Source organism: Erythrolamprus reginae, chromosome 1, assembly GCF_031021105.1.
Source record: "Erythrolamprus reginae isolate rEryReg1 chromosome 1, rEryReg1.hap1, whole genome shotgun sequence".
Classification (NCBI taxonomy): domain Eukaryota; kingdom Metazoa; phylum Chordata; class Lepidosauria; order Squamata; family Dipsadidae; genus Erythrolamprus; species Erythrolamprus reginae.
In genome coordinates this window covers 342,744,426-342,767,573 of record NC_091950.1, presented here as the reverse complement: position 1 = coordinate 342,767,573, position 23,148 = coordinate 342,744,426, and the positions used below count along the sequence as shown (strand labels likewise).

General features: G+C 38.7%; 1 protein-coding gene across 2 annotated transcripts; it reads right to left on the bottom strand.

Moving 5' to 3' along the window:
- Nucleotides 1-8,359: 8,359 nt before the first annotated feature.
- On the bottom strand, nucleotides 8,360-23,102 carry SULT6B1 (sulfotransferase family 6B member 1). 2 transcript variants are annotated; one of them, XM_070734103.1, is made up of 8 exons: nucleotides 23,055-23,102; nucleotides 21,126-21,231; nucleotides 18,755-18,867; nucleotides 18,258-18,347; nucleotides 16,584-16,710; nucleotides 14,477-14,571; nucleotides 12,549-12,705; nucleotides 8,360-9,977 (listed from the first exon to the last, which is right to left on the bottom strand). In XM_070734103.1, exons 4-8 carry the CDS (start codon nucleotides 18,342-18,344, stop codon nucleotides 9,847-9,849), a joined length of 597 nt encoding a protein of 198 aa, XP_070590204.1. In that variant the 5' UTR covers nucleotides 18,345-18,347; nucleotides 18,755-18,867; nucleotides 21,126-21,231; nucleotides 23,055-23,102; the 3' UTR covers nucleotides 8,360-9,846. The 2 variants fall into 2 exon arrangements, with proteins under 2 accessions (XP_070590204.1, XP_070590203.1); XM_070734102.1 differs by lacking the exon at nucleotides 23,055-23,102 and having other exon boundaries at nucleotides 9,750-9,977; nucleotides 21,126-21,357.
- Nucleotides 23,103-23,148: the final 46 nt, after the last annotated feature.

Sequence of the window (23,148 nt, the reverse complement as noted above, 5' to 3'; positions counted from 1 at the left end):
GGGGAGAGGTCAATTGTAGATAATCTAAGGTTAAAGGTTTCGGGGTTAGGCTGTGAGTGAGGAAGATATTTCCATTCACAGTCAGTCAGCACTAGGAAAGCATGGCTGAGAGAATTTCAAAATGATGTCCAGAATATTACTACATAAAATGTAGTAATTTTATGTGTTTGTGTGTGTACTTGAGCTCTAACTAACTGGATGAATTTGTTAACCCCATGCAAGATTTTCCCATGTCAGATTAAATCTAAACATTGGAATTAGCCAATCAGGTCAACAGAATCATTTTGGAATTTCCATCGTCCACTAAAAATCATTGATAGACCCGATTAAGAATGCTATGGGTCCAGGGCCTATCTATATTTTTGTAATGCCACACATAGAAAGTACAATATTTTGTAACCTTTTATAACTGTAAAATCAATTTATGCAGAATGTAAACAAACAATACAAAGCTTGGGAGCCCAGAATTGTTTCATTTTAAGGGAGAGGGAGAGTGAATGTGGATCCGTTTCGCCATCTGCTGTGTCTTGAAAATATTCTACTTACCTCCTGCCATGAAGATCCATGCTGTCCAGAAAAGGCAATTATTCTAAAGATAGAGCAATGGAGGATGCTGACATACCTCTTTTATGTTTTTAATGCAGTCTAATTAAATATTTGTGAAAAGTTTGACAAGCCATAGGCTGGCAATCCACAAACGGAGAGCCTCTTTTCCGTTTGACTCTCTGTCTGTAATTATCTCTTCTGTTCTCCTTCCATGCTGCTTTATTATAAATATTTTAAAGGCCCTTGATTCATAGTAGTGCTCCTGAAGGAGTGTGCTTGCTTGGTCTTGGATTTGGTGAGGGCTTTTTGCCAAAATGCCTCTCAATGCCCCCCCAAAAACAAAACCTACTTGAAAGAAGAGGAAAGTCCCCAGTTGGGAATAAACAGGCCTATGCTTTTTGTTTTATTCTGCACTTTTGTGTGCTTCTTTATCTCCTTCTAATGAAAAATGTGATGCAAGGACTTGAGGATTATTAAATACAAGCAAGTAGAGAAGGGGAGATTAACTCTTTCTTTCCCAGCACTGATACTTATCAACATGCCCTTTGCTATGTGTCTATTAAAAATGCAGTACCTGCAATTCATGGTGAGTCATATATAACCCAGGAGTGAAATGCTCCCAGTTCACTCATGCCTGTTGGTTGTAGGGGAGCCGGTCGCAAAGGGAGCACAAGGCTCCGCCCACCCACCTGGACGATGCTATTTGGGTTCTTTTACCCTCTGCACATGCACAGAAGCTACTGTGCATACATAAAGGGTAAAAGAACCCAAATGGCAGTACCCAGGTGGATGGGTGGAGCCTCGTGCTCCCTTCACGACTGGCTCTCCTACCATCAACAGGCACAAGCGAACCGTGAGCATTTCACTACTGACATAACCTATGATAAAAAGGTTCCCAGAATTTCTGCTTCCACAATGGGATTTTCTTTAGTTCTACTTCCCCTGCAGGATTTCCTAATCTATATTTTCTATTCCAGAATGCCCTTAATTCAACAGAAGTGAGTTAAGTGGGGAGTGGGGAGGGGAAGTTGTAAGGCTTTTTCCTTTTTTTACACCCCATGAAAATCAACTTTTATCTGCTTTCTCTTAAAAGTAAACCTTTCTGTTTAGGCTGACACAGCAAAACGCCCTGTGAATGGAAGAGAAAGTAATACATTTGCACTGGTTCTTCTTGGTCTTCAGAGTCTCCTCCACTACCCAATGGGCACCAAATTGTGAGTCATAGAGAGAGAATGAAAGATGTTGAAAGAAAATGCAGGGTGTCCTGCATAAGCCACGCCCATAGTGTGGTAGTAAAAAATTTTCACTAAGCTTTTCACTGAGTATGTGTATTGTGTAAACAAATATCACATAATCATTCCTTAAAATTCACACCCACCTTTCCCTATAATCACCATAAAGGACTGGAAATGGAGTCTAGTTCAAGATAAATCATGACTGCTGGGTCTGAACAAGATCTGGCAACAGAGACTGACAACTAGTGGTAGTATTCAGCTGTTTCTCTCTAGATTGCTCGAATCGGTAGTGGTGACTGTGGGAGGCTCCACCCACCCACTGCGACATAAGGTGCAAGCACTGTGAAAATGCAGTGATGACAGTGGTAGTGATGACAGCACGAGGCTCCGCCCACCCACAGTAACATTGTCATTTTCTTTTTTTTAACTCTCTGCACATGCACAAAGCCTTCTGTGTATGCGCAGAGGGTGAAAGAGCATGTGCACAGAACACACGCTTCCGAACGGATAGGGAAGGTAAGTGGATTTCGCAAAATTAAGAAATGAGTGACTTCTGTGTCTCAATTCCTAAATTATCCAAGCAGATCAATTATTCTGAAAAGTTTCCACCATTCCGCCAATGCACAAATACATATGTCACTCATTCATTTGATACATCTGGACACCATATTAAGCAAGAAAGCAGGTTACATGGTGAATCATCTTCTGCAAGATGAAAAAAAGAATATACTGGGATTGCCTTGTAATCTACTCTGAGCCACATTTTCGCCTCTGTTTTTGTAATCTCAACTGCTTCAGATTATTTCATGATCATTTGCATCCGCTTCATGCTATGGCTGTTTTCTTTTGGCCTGGTGTTTCACAGCTCTCATTCTCCCTAAAGATATAACAGGAACTAATTTAAATCTATGTAGCATAGAAATTAAACCTCCAATTAGATCAGGCATGTCTTTGATTGCTTGAATTGGGAAAAGGCAAATATATTCTTTTGAACAAAACACAACTAATGAATAGCAGTCATAGTAAATAAGTACAGAGCAACTTGAAGAGTAAAAATATTCCGCAGTTTTTGACAGTTTACTTAGTTATTTATTTATAAAATTTGTATGTTGCCAATTTTATTTCATCTCACGGTGGCTTGCAACTTTTAAAACATTCACAGTACATGCAACAATGTATAAAACAATGAAAACAATAAACACAAAATGTCCTTGGTAATATAACAAATCCAATTAACACCCCACAGTCATAATATAATAATATTCCCTGGCACAACCGTCCTATGGTATTACACAGCATCCCACCATTAACAATTAATGAAAAAGCAGCAAGACAACAGCTCTCTGAATATTTAATCTTTAGTTCTTTCTAGAAAGCCATCACAGTGGGAGTTATAATGTCCAAACGAAGGCTATTCCATAATGTTGGGCCTAAGACAGCATACTTCTGACTCACAGGCACTTCACAAAATAGCTTAATTCTCATGTATTGTAAGGAGAGGATGGGTGAGTTCTGGCTGGAGAATGCAGTCTTGAAGGTATTTTGATGCCAAACTATACATGTAGGTAGTCCTTGACCTATGACCACAATTGGACCCAAGTTTTCTGTTGTTAAATGAGACATTTGTTAAGTGAGGTTTGCCCCATTTTATGTCCTTTCTTGTCAAAGCTGTTAAGTAAATCACTGCCGGTGTTAAGTGATTAATCCGGTTGTTAAGTAAACCTGACTTACCCATTGACTTTGCTTGTCAGAAGGTCACAAAAGGGAAGGATGTGACCTTGGGGCTTAAATATGAACCACTTGTCAGGCATCTGAAACTTGATCACATGATCAGAGGGGTGCTGCGGTACTGCAAAGATTGTAACTGTGAAAAACAGTCATATTTCAGTGTCATCGTAACTTTCAATGGTCGCTAAATAAACTTTTATAAATCAAGGATTTAGGGATGTAAAGGATTTTATAGAGATCCAGCAACCAAATGCAGGATCTTGAGTAGTGGCATAATTGACAGCTACAAAGAATATTTACTGTATTTTTTAAAGTATAAGATGCAACTTTTCCACCCCAAATTTTAAAAATTGCTGAAAACAAAATGGCAACTTTCTTCAGGCAGAAGAAAAAAATAAAAAAATTAAAAAAGATGGTTGCGCTCATAGATTGGCACCAACCGAACCAGTTCGGTGATGTCGTTGTGACATCACAAGCGGGTCACTACCAGTTCGGGCGAACCAGAGGGAACCCACCCCTGTAACAGTTGTAAGTGCAGCAACATTTGGAAGTTTCACTTCCTGTTGCATTCAAATAGCTCTGGATTTAGATGATATAAAGAAGACTAGGATTGTTTTCCAGGTTCATGTCAGATGCTTCAAAAGATCAACAGCACTCAGCAGTCACTTAAGTTTGTGATATACAGTGAACTTTATCAGCACACACCTAATTTGACGTATTTCAAAATTCCAACATTTATTTAGAAAAAAAATAAAATATCTATGAAGTAGCATACATGATCTAAGGCCATGATGGGGAATCTATGGCACACATGCCACAGGTGAAATGCAAAGCCCTCTCTGCAGGAACAACAGCTGTTGCCCCAGCCCAGCTCCACTGCACCTGCACAGGTGCCTCTTACCAACCAGCTGGTTTTCAGGTCCCTGCCACGCATGCAGGGGGTGGGGCACATGTGGGGGACGCAAGTGTGCATCCACGGGAGTCCTTGCATTGCAATTTGGGGCCTCACATGTTGCCCCCATGCTCCATTTTGGCTTCCAGATTGGTGAAAGATATGAAAGGTCTCTTGCACCAAAGTCTCTTGCACCAAAATTTAGTGATGGGTGCAGGGCACTTGCGCAGGGGTTGTGCATGCGTTTACAGGGGTCAAACATGCATGTACAGGCAGCTGGGCACACATGAGGGGTACATACACATGTGTAAGGGTGGGGTACATGGAGGAGTATGTATGCCTTGCATTATGGGTGCTGATGCATGCAATGACAAAAAGGTTAGCCATCAGTGATCTTAGAAATATAAAATAATATTCCAAACGAAATCCAGGGAAATGAAATGCTACACATCTTTCTTCTCATGCATTTCTGTATCAGATTTCAATAAAAACTAAGTTGGCATATCTCAAATATTTTTTGAGAAGTAGATCTCTACGGCTGGTTTGCGATGTAGAATAGAGTACTTTCCAGCTTATTTAAAATCTCCCATTGTTGAAGAGTTCTAGCATGTGGGCAGGCAGAGAGATCGACTAGTTAGATTAATCTAAAATTAAGACCGCTCATTTAGTCACCACCATTTTACAAGACATATTGAACTGAAAAGGGGTGTCTGACAAACCCATACAATTCCTTGAACAGTTAAGTCAATTGTGTTTGCTTGTTACTACATTGATCAAGTTGTGGTCTGCAAAACAAGGGTTTTAAGGAGAAATTGCTTGACTTTTTCATCTGATGCCAAGCTTAATGATGCAGGTTTTGAACATTTGAATGAAACTTGGAAGAAGCTGGCGTTCACGTACTTTTGCAAATTTTACATTACTAGTCATAAAAGGTTTTTTTTAATTAGATTAATTATATAGGAATGGATTGGCAGCCCCACCTGTAGCGGTGGTTATAGTAGGCATGCTAATCAAACTTTTGGTGCATCAACAGCTACTTTACTCTTGCATTTAAAATTTCAGTCTATGTTCTGTATAATTTTTATATACATAATTATATAACATTCTATGTTCAAGTGCCGAAACTCAACATTTTTCATGAGAGAGCTGTTGCTTGGCAGGTAAAACTATAACACTATATACATGCCTACTTCAATATTACTTCAAATTTGCACAGGGGGGCTAATGCACCCCCATTTTTGCTAATGTAAAAAATCAGTTGCACTGCTTAACAGCACATATTCCTTTCTTGGAAAATTGCCCACGTAAGTTAAACATTACATGAAAGTGCATGGATGACAGAATTGAATACCTGTTATAATGTTCAAGTGTAGTTATTCTCTACCTTTCTGAAATGCAGATCCTGAAACTATTAGCAGTTCTTAATAATTGCAAAATAATTTAATTTCTGAAGGGCAAAATAGACCACCATTGCTACACCACAATTAAATTGGGACTGAAATCATAGAGTCCTTTCTACCATAAATTCATTGCAAGTCGCTAGTGTTCTCAGCAAAGCACTATAATTAGTAAAAACACAATTGCAGATAATTACCATTGTAATATAATAGAACAGGATTTCACATCTACCACTAGCCTTTATTATAAATCCATTTGGCTCCTGATCTAATTTCCAGGCTCTCTTCAGAATTTATTTGCTGTCATCTATCTTGTATTTTAATGGCCCAGCTTTTGTAATCTAACATTAATGATATTTCCCATTAAATATTGGGAAAGGCTTCTATTTGAACCATAGCTATTTTGTAAATGAGAAAATGTCACCTTATCTTACTTTGATTCCATTTCTTTCTGTTAGCTTTGTCATCTTTTTTTTCTTGCTGTGTATTAGATTATTGATGTGCTGAACTCATAGATATAACCATATCTCTTTCAGAGAAGATACGCAATTTATCATTTGGAAGGAGATGGGAAGAACCACAGCCTCCCTTTCATCATTCTATATACTATTTATATATTTCTCTGGAGAGGGGCGGCATACAAATAGAATAAATAATAATAATAATAAAATAATCATAAATATTAAGACTGCAATCTTGTTCTTAAACAGAAATATGCTACACTAGACACAACAGGATTTGCTTCTGAGATTTATTCTACAATATTGACTCCTTTTCTTTTCATTTAGTGAACTTGCTGCTTGTATAAGTAGGGATGAATCTATAGCCTGCAGAAATAGAAAGTTTGGTGTTTAACATACACCTCATTTCCACTCTGAAAGAGAAAAGGGTAACAGAAAAAGAGTATTTTCCCACAAAAGAAGCCCTTGCATGCTACTGATCATTCCCATGAATACTTATTATTATTATTTTATTTATATTTGATTTGATTTGATTTGATTTGATTTGATTTGATTTGATTTGATTTGATTTGATTTGATTTGATTTGATTTGATTTGATTTGATTTGATTTGATTTGATTTGATTTGATTTGATTTGATTTGATTTGATTTGATTTGATTTGATTTGATTTGATTTGATTTGATTTGATTTGATTTGATTTGATTTGATTTGATTTGATTTGATTTGATTTGATTTGATTTGATTTGATTTGATTTGATTTGATTTGATTTGATTTGATTTGATTTGATTTGATTTGATTTGATTTGATTTGATTTGAATGCTGCCCCTCTCTGAAGACTTGGAGTTTGAACTGGATTCTGATCCATTCTTTTTTAACTCTCTGGGATATTCAAGAACCATAATCAAGCAATCCTTCATTAAAGTAAAAATATTATCTTAGCAATTTGATTGGTCATTCACCTCGACAGGAAAATGCCAAAACTTTAAAATATTGTAATCTGATGTTTCCAATAAAGAAGGGAGGTCAAACTGCATTTCTTCGAGGGCTAGATCAGCAGGCCGGTGGAGGGGAAAGATGGGACAGATGCTTCCTGCAGCACTTTGCTGTCCAAAATGGGGTGCAGGGGGGGGCATGCACAATCCCCCCCCCCATGTCCCATTTTTGGTCTTGACAGCTTCCTATAGCACTTTGCCAGCCACTCCCTCTCAAATCTCATTTTGGTTGGCAGAGTGCTGCAGGAGACCATCCAGGCTGAAAATGGGGTGGGGGAAGATGCAGCCCACCGAACACCCCGTTTTGACTGCCAAAGGCACCGAGGGCTGGTCCTTTGCTATCTCCAAGGCTGGATCCATGAGCCAGATGTAAGCATCCGATGGGCTGGATTCAGCCTGCAGGCCTTGAGTTTGACATCTCTGCAAAGCCATAAATGATAAAATAAGCTGACATAGCGTTATCTTCATACAAGGGTCATACAATTTTCATACAAGATTGTATTCATGATCCTGTTAATAAAAATTATCCTTTTTTTTTTTTGCTGAATGTTGCAAAATATCAGCCTCCTCCAACCTGACACATTTTAGATATGTTTGGACTGCAAGTCATAGAATGACCAGCTGGCATGCCAAGTGGCTAATTCTTGATTTTCTCCTTGGACTGCTGTACCTTTTTCTGTTCTTTTTTTCATCAGTTATACAGCCCAACTTCCATGATCCACTTATACTGCTTTCCTGCAATTCATTTAAGCTTTTCAGTTGCAAGACATTACACAAACTCATACACTGGTTTGTCAATCTAGGACAGAGCTGTCAAACTCGCAGCATCATGGTAGCATCATGTGACCTATCAGGACTTCTTTCCCTTTGCTAAACCAGGTGTGGATATGGCCTGGACAACGGATCCAGCCCGCAGGCCATGAGTTTAACAGTGCTGATCTAGGAGAATTTGCTTCTTGCCTGATGACTTAAAGGGACTTATGTTTTCAGAAGAGTGACCAGTCCAGTATACGGTAGGACAAGGATAGGGAATCATTTGTTAAGCTAAAGTGAGTGCTTTGCAATACTCTAGCAGTTGAACATAAATGTTATCTGTACAAAATATACAATAAAAACAGTTTATTATAATTAGTGCATGTGCTTTAATAACAATCACAGATTTTCTATTCAAAATGCTGGCGGGAGGGGGAATTATCTTGATATAGTGAATACATTTCAAATTAATTCACCAGTTTGATTATTTCATATTTATGTTTCCAGCACATTTTATCAAACAGACTAACGCCACAATATGACTTTGCTGTAAGGAGAAATAGCTTATAAGCATTATTGCATCCCCAGGATTGTAACTCAATTGTCATTTTTATACATCAAAAGTATTTATTATATGACCAAAGGTAACAGATCATTCCACATCAGAAAACATGAAAGATAAGTTTGAACATTTGATTTACTAAGATTTATGTGTGGGTACACAATAGGCTAAGATATAATATGGTTGGTTTGGTTTTGGCTTAACTATGTGTGATCCCAGGTACTATCATGATAAGTCATGATTCATAGTATAGCATGTAAAAATCTAGACACATTCATTTTCTATTTCCAACTTGATCTTAATATTGAATTATTTTAATAAATGGAATTCAATATTAATCTGTGAATTATTGTATTACAAGGTAAATGAAGGGCTGTTAACATGACAAGGTGCTTTTCCCTCCTCTCTAGGTAAAACTTTTTTAAAAGTTCTAAAGCAGCAGTAAAATGATGCAACCATCTCACTCTCTTGTGGGTCTTCTCCACCTATCATATTCTTCAGGAGCAAGTATTGGGAAAATAACAGAAGAATGAAGCAATTGGAGTATGAGATACACCCAGGAGTGAGCTGCTACAGGTTCAGGAGAACCTGTAGTTAACATTATGGACGGTTCCGGGAACTTACAAATCCCACTCTGGCTGGCTCCTCCCACCCCTCTCACCCCACCTCCACCCATCCCAGGAGTCTCTATGCAGCCCATTTTGGATGCGAGGTAAGTGGAGGGCCCACCTGGAGGCTCAGAGAGGGGGGGCAAATAGGCCTCCCTCCCAAAGGAGGCAGTTTTCACCCTCCAAGAAGGTCAAGGAAAGCCTCCGGAGTCTGGAGAAGACAAAAATGCCACCTGCTGTGGTGCAGATGGCTGACTAGGCCATGCCCACCATGGCCACACCCAACCAGCAACCGGACAGAGAACCCATTGCTGAAATTTTTGAAGCCCACCCTGGATACATTTTGGCTAATGGCACTTCAAAACTCTTATTTGCAGTAAGCCTAGGATCATGTCATTTTCCTCTTGTTCTTAGAAATATTGTAATAGAGACTTGCATATATCTAGGAAAATTATTCTCTTGTTCTAGTCTGAAACTTCAAAAACTAGTCTTGAAATAGTCTGGTTATATATTATACAGCTTGATACAGGTTTATCCTATAGTAAAAAATGTGATATGAAAGAGTTTTATAGATTAGCTATAGTGAAAGGTGTATTCTGGTTATATCCTTTTCTTATGCAAGCAATAACACTTCCACAAAAATAATATTTTTTTTCCACAAGATACATGTTCAAGTTTTGCAGTAGACATCATACTTCAGCTTGGTTCCCAGCTTGGTTCCAGCTAAACATTCCTTAAATTTAGCATCCATTTGCTCGTTTTGAGCCTTATTAAAAACATTCTTCCAATCTCCTACAATGCCTGCAACAGAAAGAAAATGGGAGGTTAAAAGAAAACAGAATCATTTATTTGACAGTTCTAATAACAATTCAAAATATTTGTAATTTGATAACTGGGCACAAAAATGATACAATGCACTGAGGATAGAGAAACATGAACCTGTCCACCAAATTTCTATGCTTCCTTCTTAGCCAAATCTATTATATCTGTTGTCTTGCTTCCAGCATTTTCTGTCATGTACAAACACCAGAGCCAGTTGTGAAAATGAAGCCAAATCCTCTTTATATGCCAAAACTCTGTTATGTCTGTAGGCAGGCACAGCAAGTGAAACCTGAGTTTAAATCAAGTCCAGAAAGTCCAGTAATCCTTAGAACTTGGATACAAATATTAAACAGTGGTGAAATCCATTTTTTAACCATTGGTTCTGTGGGCTTGGTTTGGTGGATGGGGTAGGGAGATGATACTGCAAAATCCCCATTCCCTCCCCACCCTGGGGCCAGCCATAGGTGGTATTCTTTCATAGGTGAGATATTCTTTCCCCCTAGGCCTTTACAATTTATGCATGGTATGTTTATTTGTATGTATGTTTGGTTTTACAATATGAGTTTTTTAATTGTTTTAGTATTGGATTTACATGCTGTTTTTTATTACCATTGTTAGCCCCCCCGAGTCTATGGAGTGGGGTGGCATACAAATCCAATTAATAATAATAATAATAATAATAATAATAATAATAATAATAATAATAATAATTTGCTGGTTCTCCAAACTACTCAAAATTTCCACTACCAGTTCTCCAGAACCTGTTAAACCCTGCTTTTAACACTCCTTGTTTTAAAAATATTAACCTCTTAACCTTAAATTCACCCTTTTAAAAATACAGAATAACCAGTTTACTTCCAATTCAGATGGAAGGAGAACTCAACAAAAATGTGGGTTCCCCTTGACCATTGCTCCTTTTCTATTTACCGCAAACAAAATCAGATACTAGTTTTCCTTTCCATGTGCCAATTTCAGAAATTTAAATATAACTCTTGACGTTCTAAAATCACCCACTTGATGAGGAGGCGCCAGAAAATTATGGATAGGTCTGCATCAACCTTTCACAGGTAGTCCTCGATACAACAGTTCATTTAGTGACCATTCAAAGTTACAATGGCACTGAAAAAAAGAAACCTTTGAGATGTTTTCAGTTTCAACCTTTGCATCATCCCTGTTGTGGTTGGCTCTGGCCCAGCTCCTGCCCTAGGGAATGTGGAGGTGGAGGCAGGGGAAACGTCAACATGTCCTAGGCCTGTTTTGTTGCCGGCAGAGTCAGGGAGTGCAGTTTCCTTGGACGAAGGAGAAGGTGGGGGTGACTTGGAAGACGGGGGCTTGGCACACAGCCCAGGAAGCCAATCACCATTATCTTCGGTCAATTTGGATGACAAAGTGTTAGACCCACGCAGGCGCAGACTTATGCATCGAAGAGACCAATTGAGGAAATATTACAGGAGATAAGAGAGGCCACCTGTGTTTGGGTGGGGCTCCAGTAATTAGAGCTGCTGCTATAAATAGCAGCATGCTAGTTTGGCCGTTGTGGAAGATTATCTGTTCGCAGTTCTTCAGAATTGTGCCTTGCTGTTTCTGAACTTTGTTTGTGGATTTTTCACGTCTTTGACACCAAAGCAAAGTGTGTGTGTGTTTCACTTCATGGGAAGAAGGAGGGCTGTGACGTTTCTTCACAGCTACTAGCTAAGTACTTAAGGACTGATTAAGGGACTTCTACAGCCTACAAGGTTGTTTTGGGGAAGAGTGCTCTTGGCAATATGAGTCTTCGGAGAGGGGCGGCATACAAATCTAAGTAAGTAAGTAAGTAAGTAAGTAAGTAAGTAAGTAAGTAAGTAAGTAAGTAAGTAAGTAAGTAATAAATAAATAAATAAATAAATAAATACAAAAAGGGTGCTTTGTTTCTTTTGAATTTTGTGATAAAGGACATTGTTTTGAATTTTCAAACGTGTGTGTGTGTCTGAAATTTGTACCCGTGAATTTTCAGGAGGCTTCTACCAGAGAGCCCGGCAGAACAATCCCCATAATCACACGTTTAAAAATCAGGTACTTAGCAACTGGTTCATACTTAGGATGGTTGCAAAATAACCCAAGGTCATCTTGCAAACTTCTGACAAGCAAAGTCAATGGGGGAACCAGATTTCCTTAGCAATGACAGTGAGTCATTGTGGCAAGAAAGGTGATAAAATGGGGCAAAATTCACTTAAAAACAGAAAATTTGGGCTCAATTGTGGTCATAAGTTGAGGACTACCTAAGTAATGGGTTTCACTTCCTTTGCTACCGGTTCAGAGATGTGTGTGCAAATCGTCCATGATGACATCCAGGTGGGTGGGCGGAGCTGGGGTGAACCGGTAGCAATCCACCCCTGGATTACCTGTAGTTGTAAACCCTACAAAGTATATTTGCTGCATACAATTATAGGACATTCATAAGCAAAGATGTCGTGAATGCTCATCACTTACTAATGGAAACCTGATAGAAGGGAATATTAGAAAAATACTATTTCCCTGTTTCCTTGTTTTCTTCTTTTTTTAAAAACCAACCTTTCCGGAAGAGCAGTGGACCAGCCAAACCATGTGTTTCCTGCGACTTATCGCGCACTGCTTGGAAGGTAGTTCTGTCTGCAATAGACTGAATTTGCTCAGTAGTAGCAGGGAAACCAAAGAAATTAGCTATTTGTTTTACTCCGGAAACCAGGTCCTGAAAGCAATATTGTGATATGATTAATATTCTAGGTAAGTTGTATAAACTGTATCTTTGATATGCACTATTTATGTTAATGTTATGAAAAGCTGTATTTCTTAGGGTAAACGTGAGTAGCTTCAGATTCAAAACCCTTTGTTAGATCTGTTGACTTGGGCTTGTAGTGAAGTTGCAAACAATATACCTATGAAACCATACAGACCAGGGGTGTTAAATTCACGGCCCGTGGGCCAGATGCATCACGCGCTGATGACCCCCATTTTAGCAAAGGGGGGGAAGTCACAATACATCATGTGACAACAATGTGACAACATAAGTGTGACACCCCAATACAGACTATAACCCATAATAGGTAAATGGTGGAAAAGGAGAAAAAGTAAAACATCAGTTCAGATAATATTTAAATCTCTTCTCGCACGAACACACAATACTTAAGCCATTTACATCATTAAGATAGGGGAAATTATCATAAACAAGTGGCACGTTTTCAAGAAAATGGGATATCAACTTCCTCCAATGGAGTTTGTTCTTCCGGTTTCTCATAATAACTTTTCAAATTTTGTAATACAAAATTTTGTAATACAAATTTTGTAATACAAAATTTATCTGGTTGCTTTCAACCAGATAAAGCCAAAATGGCCCAGAAAATGAGTTTAAAATGTATTTTGAATGTCATTAGAATATTAAATGTAATTTTTAGTTATAAGGTAATGGGCTATAGAGAATATTTAGAGCACAAATTTCTGATACAGATCTGCCGTTCACCCACCCGATTTTTATTATTTGTTCATTATTGTATATTGTTCAATGTTTGTCTTTTTTTCCATATTTTATTTTATTTTATTTGTCCAATATTGTATTGCTATTTGTATTGTTGTTGTGTTTATTGTATATATTCTTGTAAATAAAACTATTAATAATAAAAAGAACATTAAAAGCTCTTCAGATGCCAAATCATAAAAGAAGGCCTATATCTATGATGGTGAACCTATGGCATGCTTGCCACAGGTGGCACGTGGAGCCATATTGTAGGATATGTGAGGTTTGTCCTATATCATCTCCAGCATACATACATGTGCTAGCCAGCTGATTTTAGGCCTTAGGGAAAGCTATTTTGCCCTCTGGAGGCTGCAGGAAGCTTACCTGAAGCCACAGAGGGCAAAAAACTAGCCAACAGGCAAACCGGAAGTTTGGAAAATAGATTTCCAGTTTCCCCGTTGTGCTGTCTTTCACACCCTAGAGGCTTCAGAAAGCTTCCCTAAAGGCCCTGTAGTGCAAAAAACAGCACAACAGGCAAACCAGAAGTCTATTTTTCCGAATTTCCGGTTTGCCCGTTTGGCCATTTTTTCACTGGCCCAGGCGTCAGTGAGGCCTGTGCGGATGCGCCAGGATGGGTGGGGGAGAAGGAATTGGTGTGGGCACATGCACACATTCTAACACACACACTTTTGGTACGCAAACCAAAAAAGGCTCACCATCACTGGCCTAGGTCATTGCCCTATAACTCCAGGAGTTTGGGATATTATTCACTGGTGAGAGGTCATTTTTTCTATTCACTCTTTTTCCCCACAACCACTTATTCTTTAGGTGTTCCAGATTGCCTCTCAGCTTTCAGAACAGGACAAAAAATAACCCGTAGAATATACTAAGACTTTAATTCCAGCCTTTTAATCCCACCATATCTTCTAAAACCAATAAGAGTTTGGAACCCCTTCCTTTCCTCTGAGGTACATGGAGAAGCTTTGCTCGTGATTATGAATATACCCACCTCTTTTAACTCCTCATATATCAGAATCAGAACGTTTTCATCATCTATATGCTTGTTCCAAGCGATAGCCTGATCAAAATAGGATCCCCAGGCAACTATATTATAAATGCAGTATATTAAAAATGACTTTATTTGTAAAAAAAAATCTGCACAAAGCATAACAGCAAGTTATTTTTTATATATTATTGCATTCATACTTTCTCCAGATAACACATAGTATTGAGGCACAGCATTTTTATTAAACATTCTATTTCCTTTTCATTTCCTTATTCTTGTGTCCAGATATCAACCTTCATATCTAAAAGATCTGCAATACCCTAAAGACAATAGGCATTGTAAGGTAATAGTATCTCTTCTCCTGTCAAGCAATGTGTAAATGGTGTTTGTTCCGCTGGTTGGAAGCAAGTTTCTGTTTCTGATTACATAAGGTTTCAAGATACAAAGACTGCAAAGGTCTTGCTGGGAATTTCCAAATAAATAGGGCCAGCTCTTGTGGCAAGAACTTGTGAGAGTTCTCAGTTCAGCTTTGGCTAGAGACAAAGTTAGTTCTCATATTCCAGACTACCTATGCCCATGATGGCAAACCTATGGTACGTGTGTCATAGTTGGCACGCATTGCTTTTTCTTCACCCTAATTCAGCTCTACCACGCATACGTGCATGCCTCCCGCTGGGCAGCTGGTCGTCGGGTCTCTGCAGTGAAGGGCTACCAAAATGTTTACTACCACACTGTGGGGTGTGGCTTATGCAGGATGCCCTGCATTTTCTTTCAACATATTTCAGTGCAAATTGGGTGCTCTGGGGTGGAGCTCCATTTTCGCTATTCCACTGTGTTCCCCCTCCCCATCTGGGCAGTAGCCCACGCCTGGATCTCTGCCATGAATGCACGGGGGCAGGGCGCATGCATGGGAACAGGGTGCATGCAGAAGGCATGCAGCAGGCAGGAGGTGGGGCACATGTGGGAGATGGGCATAGAAACATAGAAGACTGACAGCAGAAAAAGACCTCATGATCCATCTAGTCTGCCCTTATACTATTTTCTGTATTTTATCTTAGGATGGATATATGTTTATCCCAGGCATGTTTAAATTCAGTTACTGTGGATTTACCAACCCTGTCTGCTGGAACTTTGTTCCGGGGATCTACTACTCTTTCAGTAAAATAATATTTTCTCATGTTGCTTTTCATCTTTCTCCCAACTAACCTCAGATTGTGCCCCCTTGTTCTTGTGTTCACTTTCCTATTAAAAACACTTCCCTCCTGGACCTTATTTAACCCTTTAACATATTTAAATGTTTCAATCATGTCCCCCCTTTTCCTTCTGTCCTCCAGACTATACAGATTGAGTTCATTAAGTCTTTCCTGATACGTTTTATGCTTAAGACCTTCCACCAAGCATCCTACTTGCTTTCCCTACCGCCTGACTGCACTGTTCACCCATTTTGAGACTGTCAGAAATCACTACCCCTAAATCCTTATCTTCTGAAGTTTTTGCTAACACAGAACGGCCAATACAATACTCAGATTGAGGATTCCTTTTCCCCAAGTGCATTATTTTACATTTGGAAACATTAAACTGCAGTTTCCATTGCATGCATGAATGCAGTGTGGGGGATATGGTGGTCATGTGTGCATACACAGGGGTGAGGCATATGCCCAGAGGCTATGCGTGCATTGCATTTGGGGGTCCAGACATGTGTGCGCACTCACGTTTTGGGCACTCGCTTCAGAAAAGGTTAGCCATCACTGATCCATGCTGTCTATCGCAAAGTCACGTCCAGCAAATAAACTTTGCAAGTTTTTAGTGCCATTCCAAAAATCTGTGGGGTCTTTTTGCTTAGAGGCCATAGAAATGTGTTTGTGTACACCACAGAAAATGAAGCCCTGACCATTTCATTTTCATTTCTCTTAATGCCAAATGTTCTTCCAGAGGGTTTCTGACTTAATAGAAAAGTAGGTTTGACAGCACTCTTATTAGAAATCATAGTAGTGGTACATCTCTCTCTCTCTCTTTTGTTTTTTACCCCGGTGCTGACATTGACCAGATTAGCCTAGCATTCTGTTCCCCAAGTCATTATATTTGAGCCAATCTGAGAAATTAAAAGTACCTTTTCCATTCATGAATTCTGGGAAAAATTCCTCCCACGAATTATAACTGGGAATGGTGGGTGCATTATTATGAAAATGGTAAAGCGATGTTGCTGTGTCTTTAGGATTTCGAAACACCACCAATATCTAAGGTAAGAAAAAAGAACAGACATTTTAAATTTCCTGGGACATGAATGAAAACACTGTACTACTGGGCAAAAATCCCTATTGATGCTAATGATTAGCACTACCTAAACTCCACTTAAAAGGAAACTAGAGGTTGAAATTACTTTTAATGGGATCCTTCAGAAAGCAGTACTCATACTCCAAATCCTCTTGTCATATCTTTAGAAAGGCTACCAGACCTAGACTGCCAAAATCCAATTAAAGAATTTCAGATTTGGGTAGCATACAATGCCATCTTTCACACAACTGCCCTATCTGCTGTGGTCAAGGGAACTTCTTTCCTAGTTAATGAAGTTTGAGTGGGGTTACTAGACACTTTGTATCTTATGTTCCTAATATATACTGCTCAAAAAAACAAAGGGAACACTCAAATAACGCATCCTAGATCCGAATGAATGAAATATTCTCATTGAATATTTCATTTGCACAACTATTCCATTTGCACAACAGCATGTAATGTTGACTGTCAATCAGTGCGGCTTCCTAAGTGGACAGTTTGATTTCACAGAAGTTTGATTTACTCGGAGTTATATTGTGTTGTTTAAGTGTTCCCTTTATTTTTTTGAGCAGTGTATATCTATAGTCTAGTAGCAGGGGCGGATTCCCATTACTACAGCTACCGCACACAGCTTTGGGTCTCACTCAGAAGCAAAATATTGCCAAAATCTCACGAACACACGCACACATGTCTCCTCGCAAGATTTTACTTCTTGCACATGCGCAGAAGCAAAAACACGATGGGATGCACACATGCGCCTGCAAGAGACCTGAAGCTGTGCATGAAGCGCACCGATCGCTAATGGTGCGCCATCCTCTACCGTACCAGTAACAACCCACTACTGTCTAGTACCTAGCGTTATAAAATATCTGCTAGGCCAGTGTTTCCCAACCATGGCAACTTGAAGATATTTGGACTTCAACTCCCAGAATTCCCCAGCCACCATTCGCTGGCTGGGGAATTCTGGGAGTTGAAGTCCAAATATCTTCAAGTTGCCAAGGTTGGGAAACACTGTGCTAGGCTACATCAGATGCTTTCCCTCCAAATGCTCTGGACTACAGTTTTCTCAATGCTTTGTCATACTAACCATTTGTTAGTAATCTGCAGGGCAGGGGTGAAATGCTCCTGGTTCGCTCATACCTGTTGGTCGTTGGAGAGCTGGTTGTGAGGCTCCACCCACCCACCCCCCAGACACTGCCATTTGGGTTATTTTATCCTCTGCCCATGGGCAAAGCATTCTGTGCATGTGCAGAGAGTAAAAAAAACCAAATGGCAGCATCTGGGCAGGTGGGTGGAGCCTCACGCTGCCTTCGCGACTGGTTCTCTGACGACCCCCAGGCACGAGCAAACTGGGAGGGTTTTACCCCTGCTGCAGGGTACAGTACATAGCTGCCTAATTTCACGCATTATATCATTCTCATAAACATTACAGTAGGCCCACAAAATTCCTATGAGTTGCTTATCTAAAAAACTGCAGAAGTAAATGTTACCAGTGAAACACCATGCCTACCTTGGCTTTATTTTTGAAAATAGATTGGGGCAGATAGTTGTAATGGAGATGGGTCGCCACAATCCTTGGAGAAGGAAATTGTTTCATTCTCTTTACAAACAAAAACAAGGAAAGGGGGGAAAAACATATCAAATGGGCCACTTGTGCATGTACAGATCGTCTCTACTGACATATAAAAGTAATTTATCATCTATATCAAAAGGCAGTTAGAATAATTTTGATTCTGTAAATCCCATCAGCACATGTATGACACCAAACAGAACAATATTGAGAAATGCCAAACATTTCATATCACTCTGTTTTTACATTCCAGACAAGCACTAAAATCACAACCCATTCCTGAGCGTTTGGTGACTAGAGAACATTGCTGGAAGACTAGAGGCACATTCCAGGCAAGATAACTTTCTCTATTGCCTTATTTCATTGCAACAATAACTAACACACAGGTGCAGCTGAAATATCCCATTTGGGGAAGCCAAGTTTTGTTACTAATTAACCTGAAACTTTTCTGGATCTCCACACTCAATAAATGGCAATTCTGTGTTCTCCTGCTTCTTTTTCAATGTTGTGGCAATCAGATCATTCACAATGAGAATCAACCAATTCGCTCCTGGGGGAAGAAAAAAAACAACAGGAAAAATCATAATAAAATCTAAGGAAGGTGTTATTCTTGTTGAAAACAGCAAGGCTTCATTACCTCAACTTAATGCAAAATAATTTGCAGCTAGATATGGTGAGATGGAAACTATTATTATTATTAATAATAATAATAATAATAACGATGATGATAACAATAATAATAATAATAATTTATTAGATTTGTATGCCTCCCGTCTCATCATCATTATTTGTTTGTTTGTTTGTTTGTTTGTTTGTTTGTTTGTTTACTTATTTACTTACTTACTTACTTACTTACTTACTTACTTACTTACTTACTTATTTACTTATTTACTTATTTACTTACTTATTAGATTTGCATGCCGCCCCTCTCTGTAGACTTGGGGCGGCTAACAACAATAATGAAACAACATATAACAAATCTAATATTTAAAATAATTAAAAGACCCTTATTTAAAAACCCGAACATACACACAAACATACCTTGCATAAATTGTATAGGCCTAGGGGGGAGGGAATATCTCAATTCCCCCATGCCTGATGACAAAGGTGGGTTTTAAGAAGCTTACGAAAGGCGAGGAGGGTGGGGGCAATTCTGATCTCTGGGGGGAGTTGGTTCCAGAGGGTCGGGGCCGCCACAGAGAAGGCTCTTCCTCTGGGTCCCGCCAAACGACATTGTTTAGTCGATGGGACCGGGAGAAGGCCAACTCTGTGGGACCTAACTGGTCGCTGGGATTCGTGCGGCAGAAGGCAGTCCCGGAGATATTCTGGTCCGATGCCATGAAGGGCTTTATAGATCATTACCAACACTTTGAATTGTGACCGGAAACTGATTGGCAACCAATGCAGACTGCGTAGTGTTGATCATCATCATCATCATCATCATCATCATTTACTAGATTTGTATGCCGCCCTTCCCCAAAGACTTGGGGCAGCTCACAGGATACAATGTAAACAATACAGCAACAAATCTTATCAATTAAAAATTACAAACTAAAAACCCAATACTGTAACTATCAATTGATTTCAATTAGTGTACCATTTGTACGGAATTTTTGTTGTATAGTATTTTAAAGCCGTGTCTTCACCAGATAGCTAAATTATAAGCTATATAGCTGCTTCATCATACAAAAGCATTCTTCTATGTTTTTATATATTACCTCACATGTAATTAAATAAATATCCTTTTTTATGCCTAAAATTGGAAAAGAATTTTTACTTCAAGTTGGGATTTCCATTTTTGTTTCAAGACCAAGTTGGGGAGTTTGTTCACCATCATAGACAGCATAGCAGATTACAAATGAGGCGATAGATATAGCCAGTTTGGTATAGCAGATAAGACACCAGGACAGAAACTAGAAGACTGACTTCTAGTCCCACCTTAGACATGAAAACGAGCTGTATGACTTTGGGCCAGTCATTCTCTCTCAGTCCAATTCATCCCAAGGGTTGTGATTGTGGTTAAAATAGAAGGAGGAAGGCGTATGGGATATGTTCACTGTATTGAGTTGTTTCTTTTAAAAATAATAAAGTTAAGATTTTTTTTAAAAAAAACTTCAGATAATAATAGTTGAAAAACACAAGAGGCAAGACAATGAATACAAATAGGTTTTAAGCCTAATTATAAAATCATGATTTAGTGGAGATCTTTGAATCAAGCATGAATGAGGTTTAGACATAGCTGTCCCCATAATTGGTTGAATAAACCACATTCACACAGTACATTAAGCCAATTTTTTTTTTAAATGACTTAAGATGATACTTGAACCATCAAGAAAATTATCTTAAAATAATATAAAGCATTTTAAATAATTAAAGCATACATTTGCATTGAAATCATCAGGGCAAAAGTTAATTGCACGTGGCAATTTTTCATTATTATAAAAATACTTTTAAGATTTAAAAACCTCTTCAAATAAACAAAAGAAAAGCTAATTGACATATTCCAATCATTTACTTAACATTTTATTTACCATTCTGTTTTCTCCTTCGTATACTGTATACGGTATATACAGTAGTTTAACTACATAATACAGCATTTAACATTAGCTAATAATTGTAAAACCAATTCTGGTAGAAAAAGATTTGTTGGAAAAAGGATAAATAATGGTGCTATTTCTGTATAAACATCCCAACGGTAATGATAAATATTATGTAATACCTTCAGGTACCCAATATTAAAAAGGTGGGGGTTTTAATAGTTGCTTATGATCTCATTTGTCAACAAAACAACACAAGAGTTCTATTCACCACATCTGGGGTAGGACACCAACACCGCATCATCTTTTCTGCTTTCAAAATTCACCAGGGCTTGGAACGTCTCTGCACTGCACACTGTATTCGGGTAGGGAATTCCCTGGTAGGAAAAGAGAAGTTCGTGGAGTTTAAGGTCTCTGGATTTTTCCAGCGCTTTCTCTATTTCTTCTACGAATTTTTTGTCTGTCATGGTTGCTTTCTATGTTCTAAGCTAATTATGCTGTGGTTAAGGCACCCAAAAGCTTTTAAAGGTATTTTGAGAGGTGGACAAAACAGCATTATACTTATCCTTTTGTTTTCTGCCTTATGTAAGAAAGCCAGCCAGCTTGGGTTACTGTCTTTTGCTCCTCCCTTTCTGTTCTCCAGAAGAGGAAAAACTATGAAGTCCTCCTGTTTAAATATTGTTTACATTTTTTGCAGGTAATCCTCATTTAAACCAAGAAAGTTTGACTTGGCTGGGTCAACAAAGTAGAATAAACACACATATACAGAGAGAGAGGGAGGGACAGGTGGAGGGAGGGGGGAGAGAGGGAGATCTAAATGGCTTAATAAGTGTCTCCAGTAAACATTGAATTCATTTCAATTAATTTAATCATTGATTAAATTTGATCATGTAGCAGAATGGTCAAACAACTAGCAACTCCGTAAGAGTCTTAAAACTCACCTGTCGCCAGGCTTGGGGCAATTAGGTCTCAGCCCCCTGGCCAGTGAAATGAAATATATGTGGTATGATTGAACTGGTATGATTGTTTTTAAATATTGGATTTTTAGATTGTAATTTTAAATTTAATGAAATTTGCCGTTGTACTGTATTGTTATATTATATGCTGTTAGCCGCCCCGAGTCCTCGGAGAAGGGTAGCATACAAATCTAATAAATAAATTAAATAAATAAATAAACTCCAAATCTCAACCAACAAATGCTCTGTCTTACACATGTGCAAAAAAGATCAGCATATAAAATACAAACTTGAAGGAAACGACCTTGTAGATGACCCTCACTCTGTCAAAAACCTTGGAATACTCATATCCAATGACCTAACTGTTTGAACCCACTGTAACAAAATTACCCAAAAGGCACTAAGAGTCATTAATCTAATCTTATATAGCTTCTTCTCTGGCAATATTACACTGCTAACCAGAGTTTACAAAACATTTGTTAGACCAATTCTGGAATACAGCTCACATCTCTGGAACCTGCATTGCATATCAGACATTAATACAATCAAGAGAGTCCGGAAATATTTCACAAGAAGAGTCCTTCACTCTTCCGCTTGCAACAAAATATCTTATAGCTCCAGATTTGAAATACTGGGATTAGACAATTTACAATTACATCACCACTGATCTGGTCTAAATGTAGTTCATAAAATCATATACCAAAATGTCCCTCCTGTTAATGACTAATGCCTGATTCTGTGGATTCTTCCCCAAATGCCAAAAAATTTAACTTTAGACTGTCTACAGTCGACCTCTCCCCGTTTCTAAGGGGTCTGTTGGCAGACCCAATATAACCAGATACAATATAACCAGAAATATTCATCCTTGGCAGCTGTAAGGATGTTAGTTTAATTTCCTATACCATAAACAGGAACTTTGCAAAATAAGATGGGAGTCATACCAGATGCTCCCAAATTATAGGTACAAAGCACTTTTCCTATGTAGCCATCCTAATTTTTAAGTGTTAGGAAAATGCAATAAGATTATCTTCAATTTCCACTAGATAACTCTAAATAGGGAGACATTATTATGTTTTACGAGTGCTGCAGCATGGAGAGCTACACCTGCAGCATATAGTTCGAGCCCAGGAATAAGAGATGAAAGCACCACTCATAAATTCCCTGAGCGTCTTTTAGCATCGCTCCAAGCTAGACTGATTTTTGTTTGAAATGAGCGGCGAGCCTCATTCCAAAAGAGGGCGTACTTTGCTCCGCCGGTTGATTGCTTCAATAAAACTGCCGCGGAGACGGAAGAAAAATGGGGGCGTTATTTGCGGGATTCACGTAAATTGCGTAATC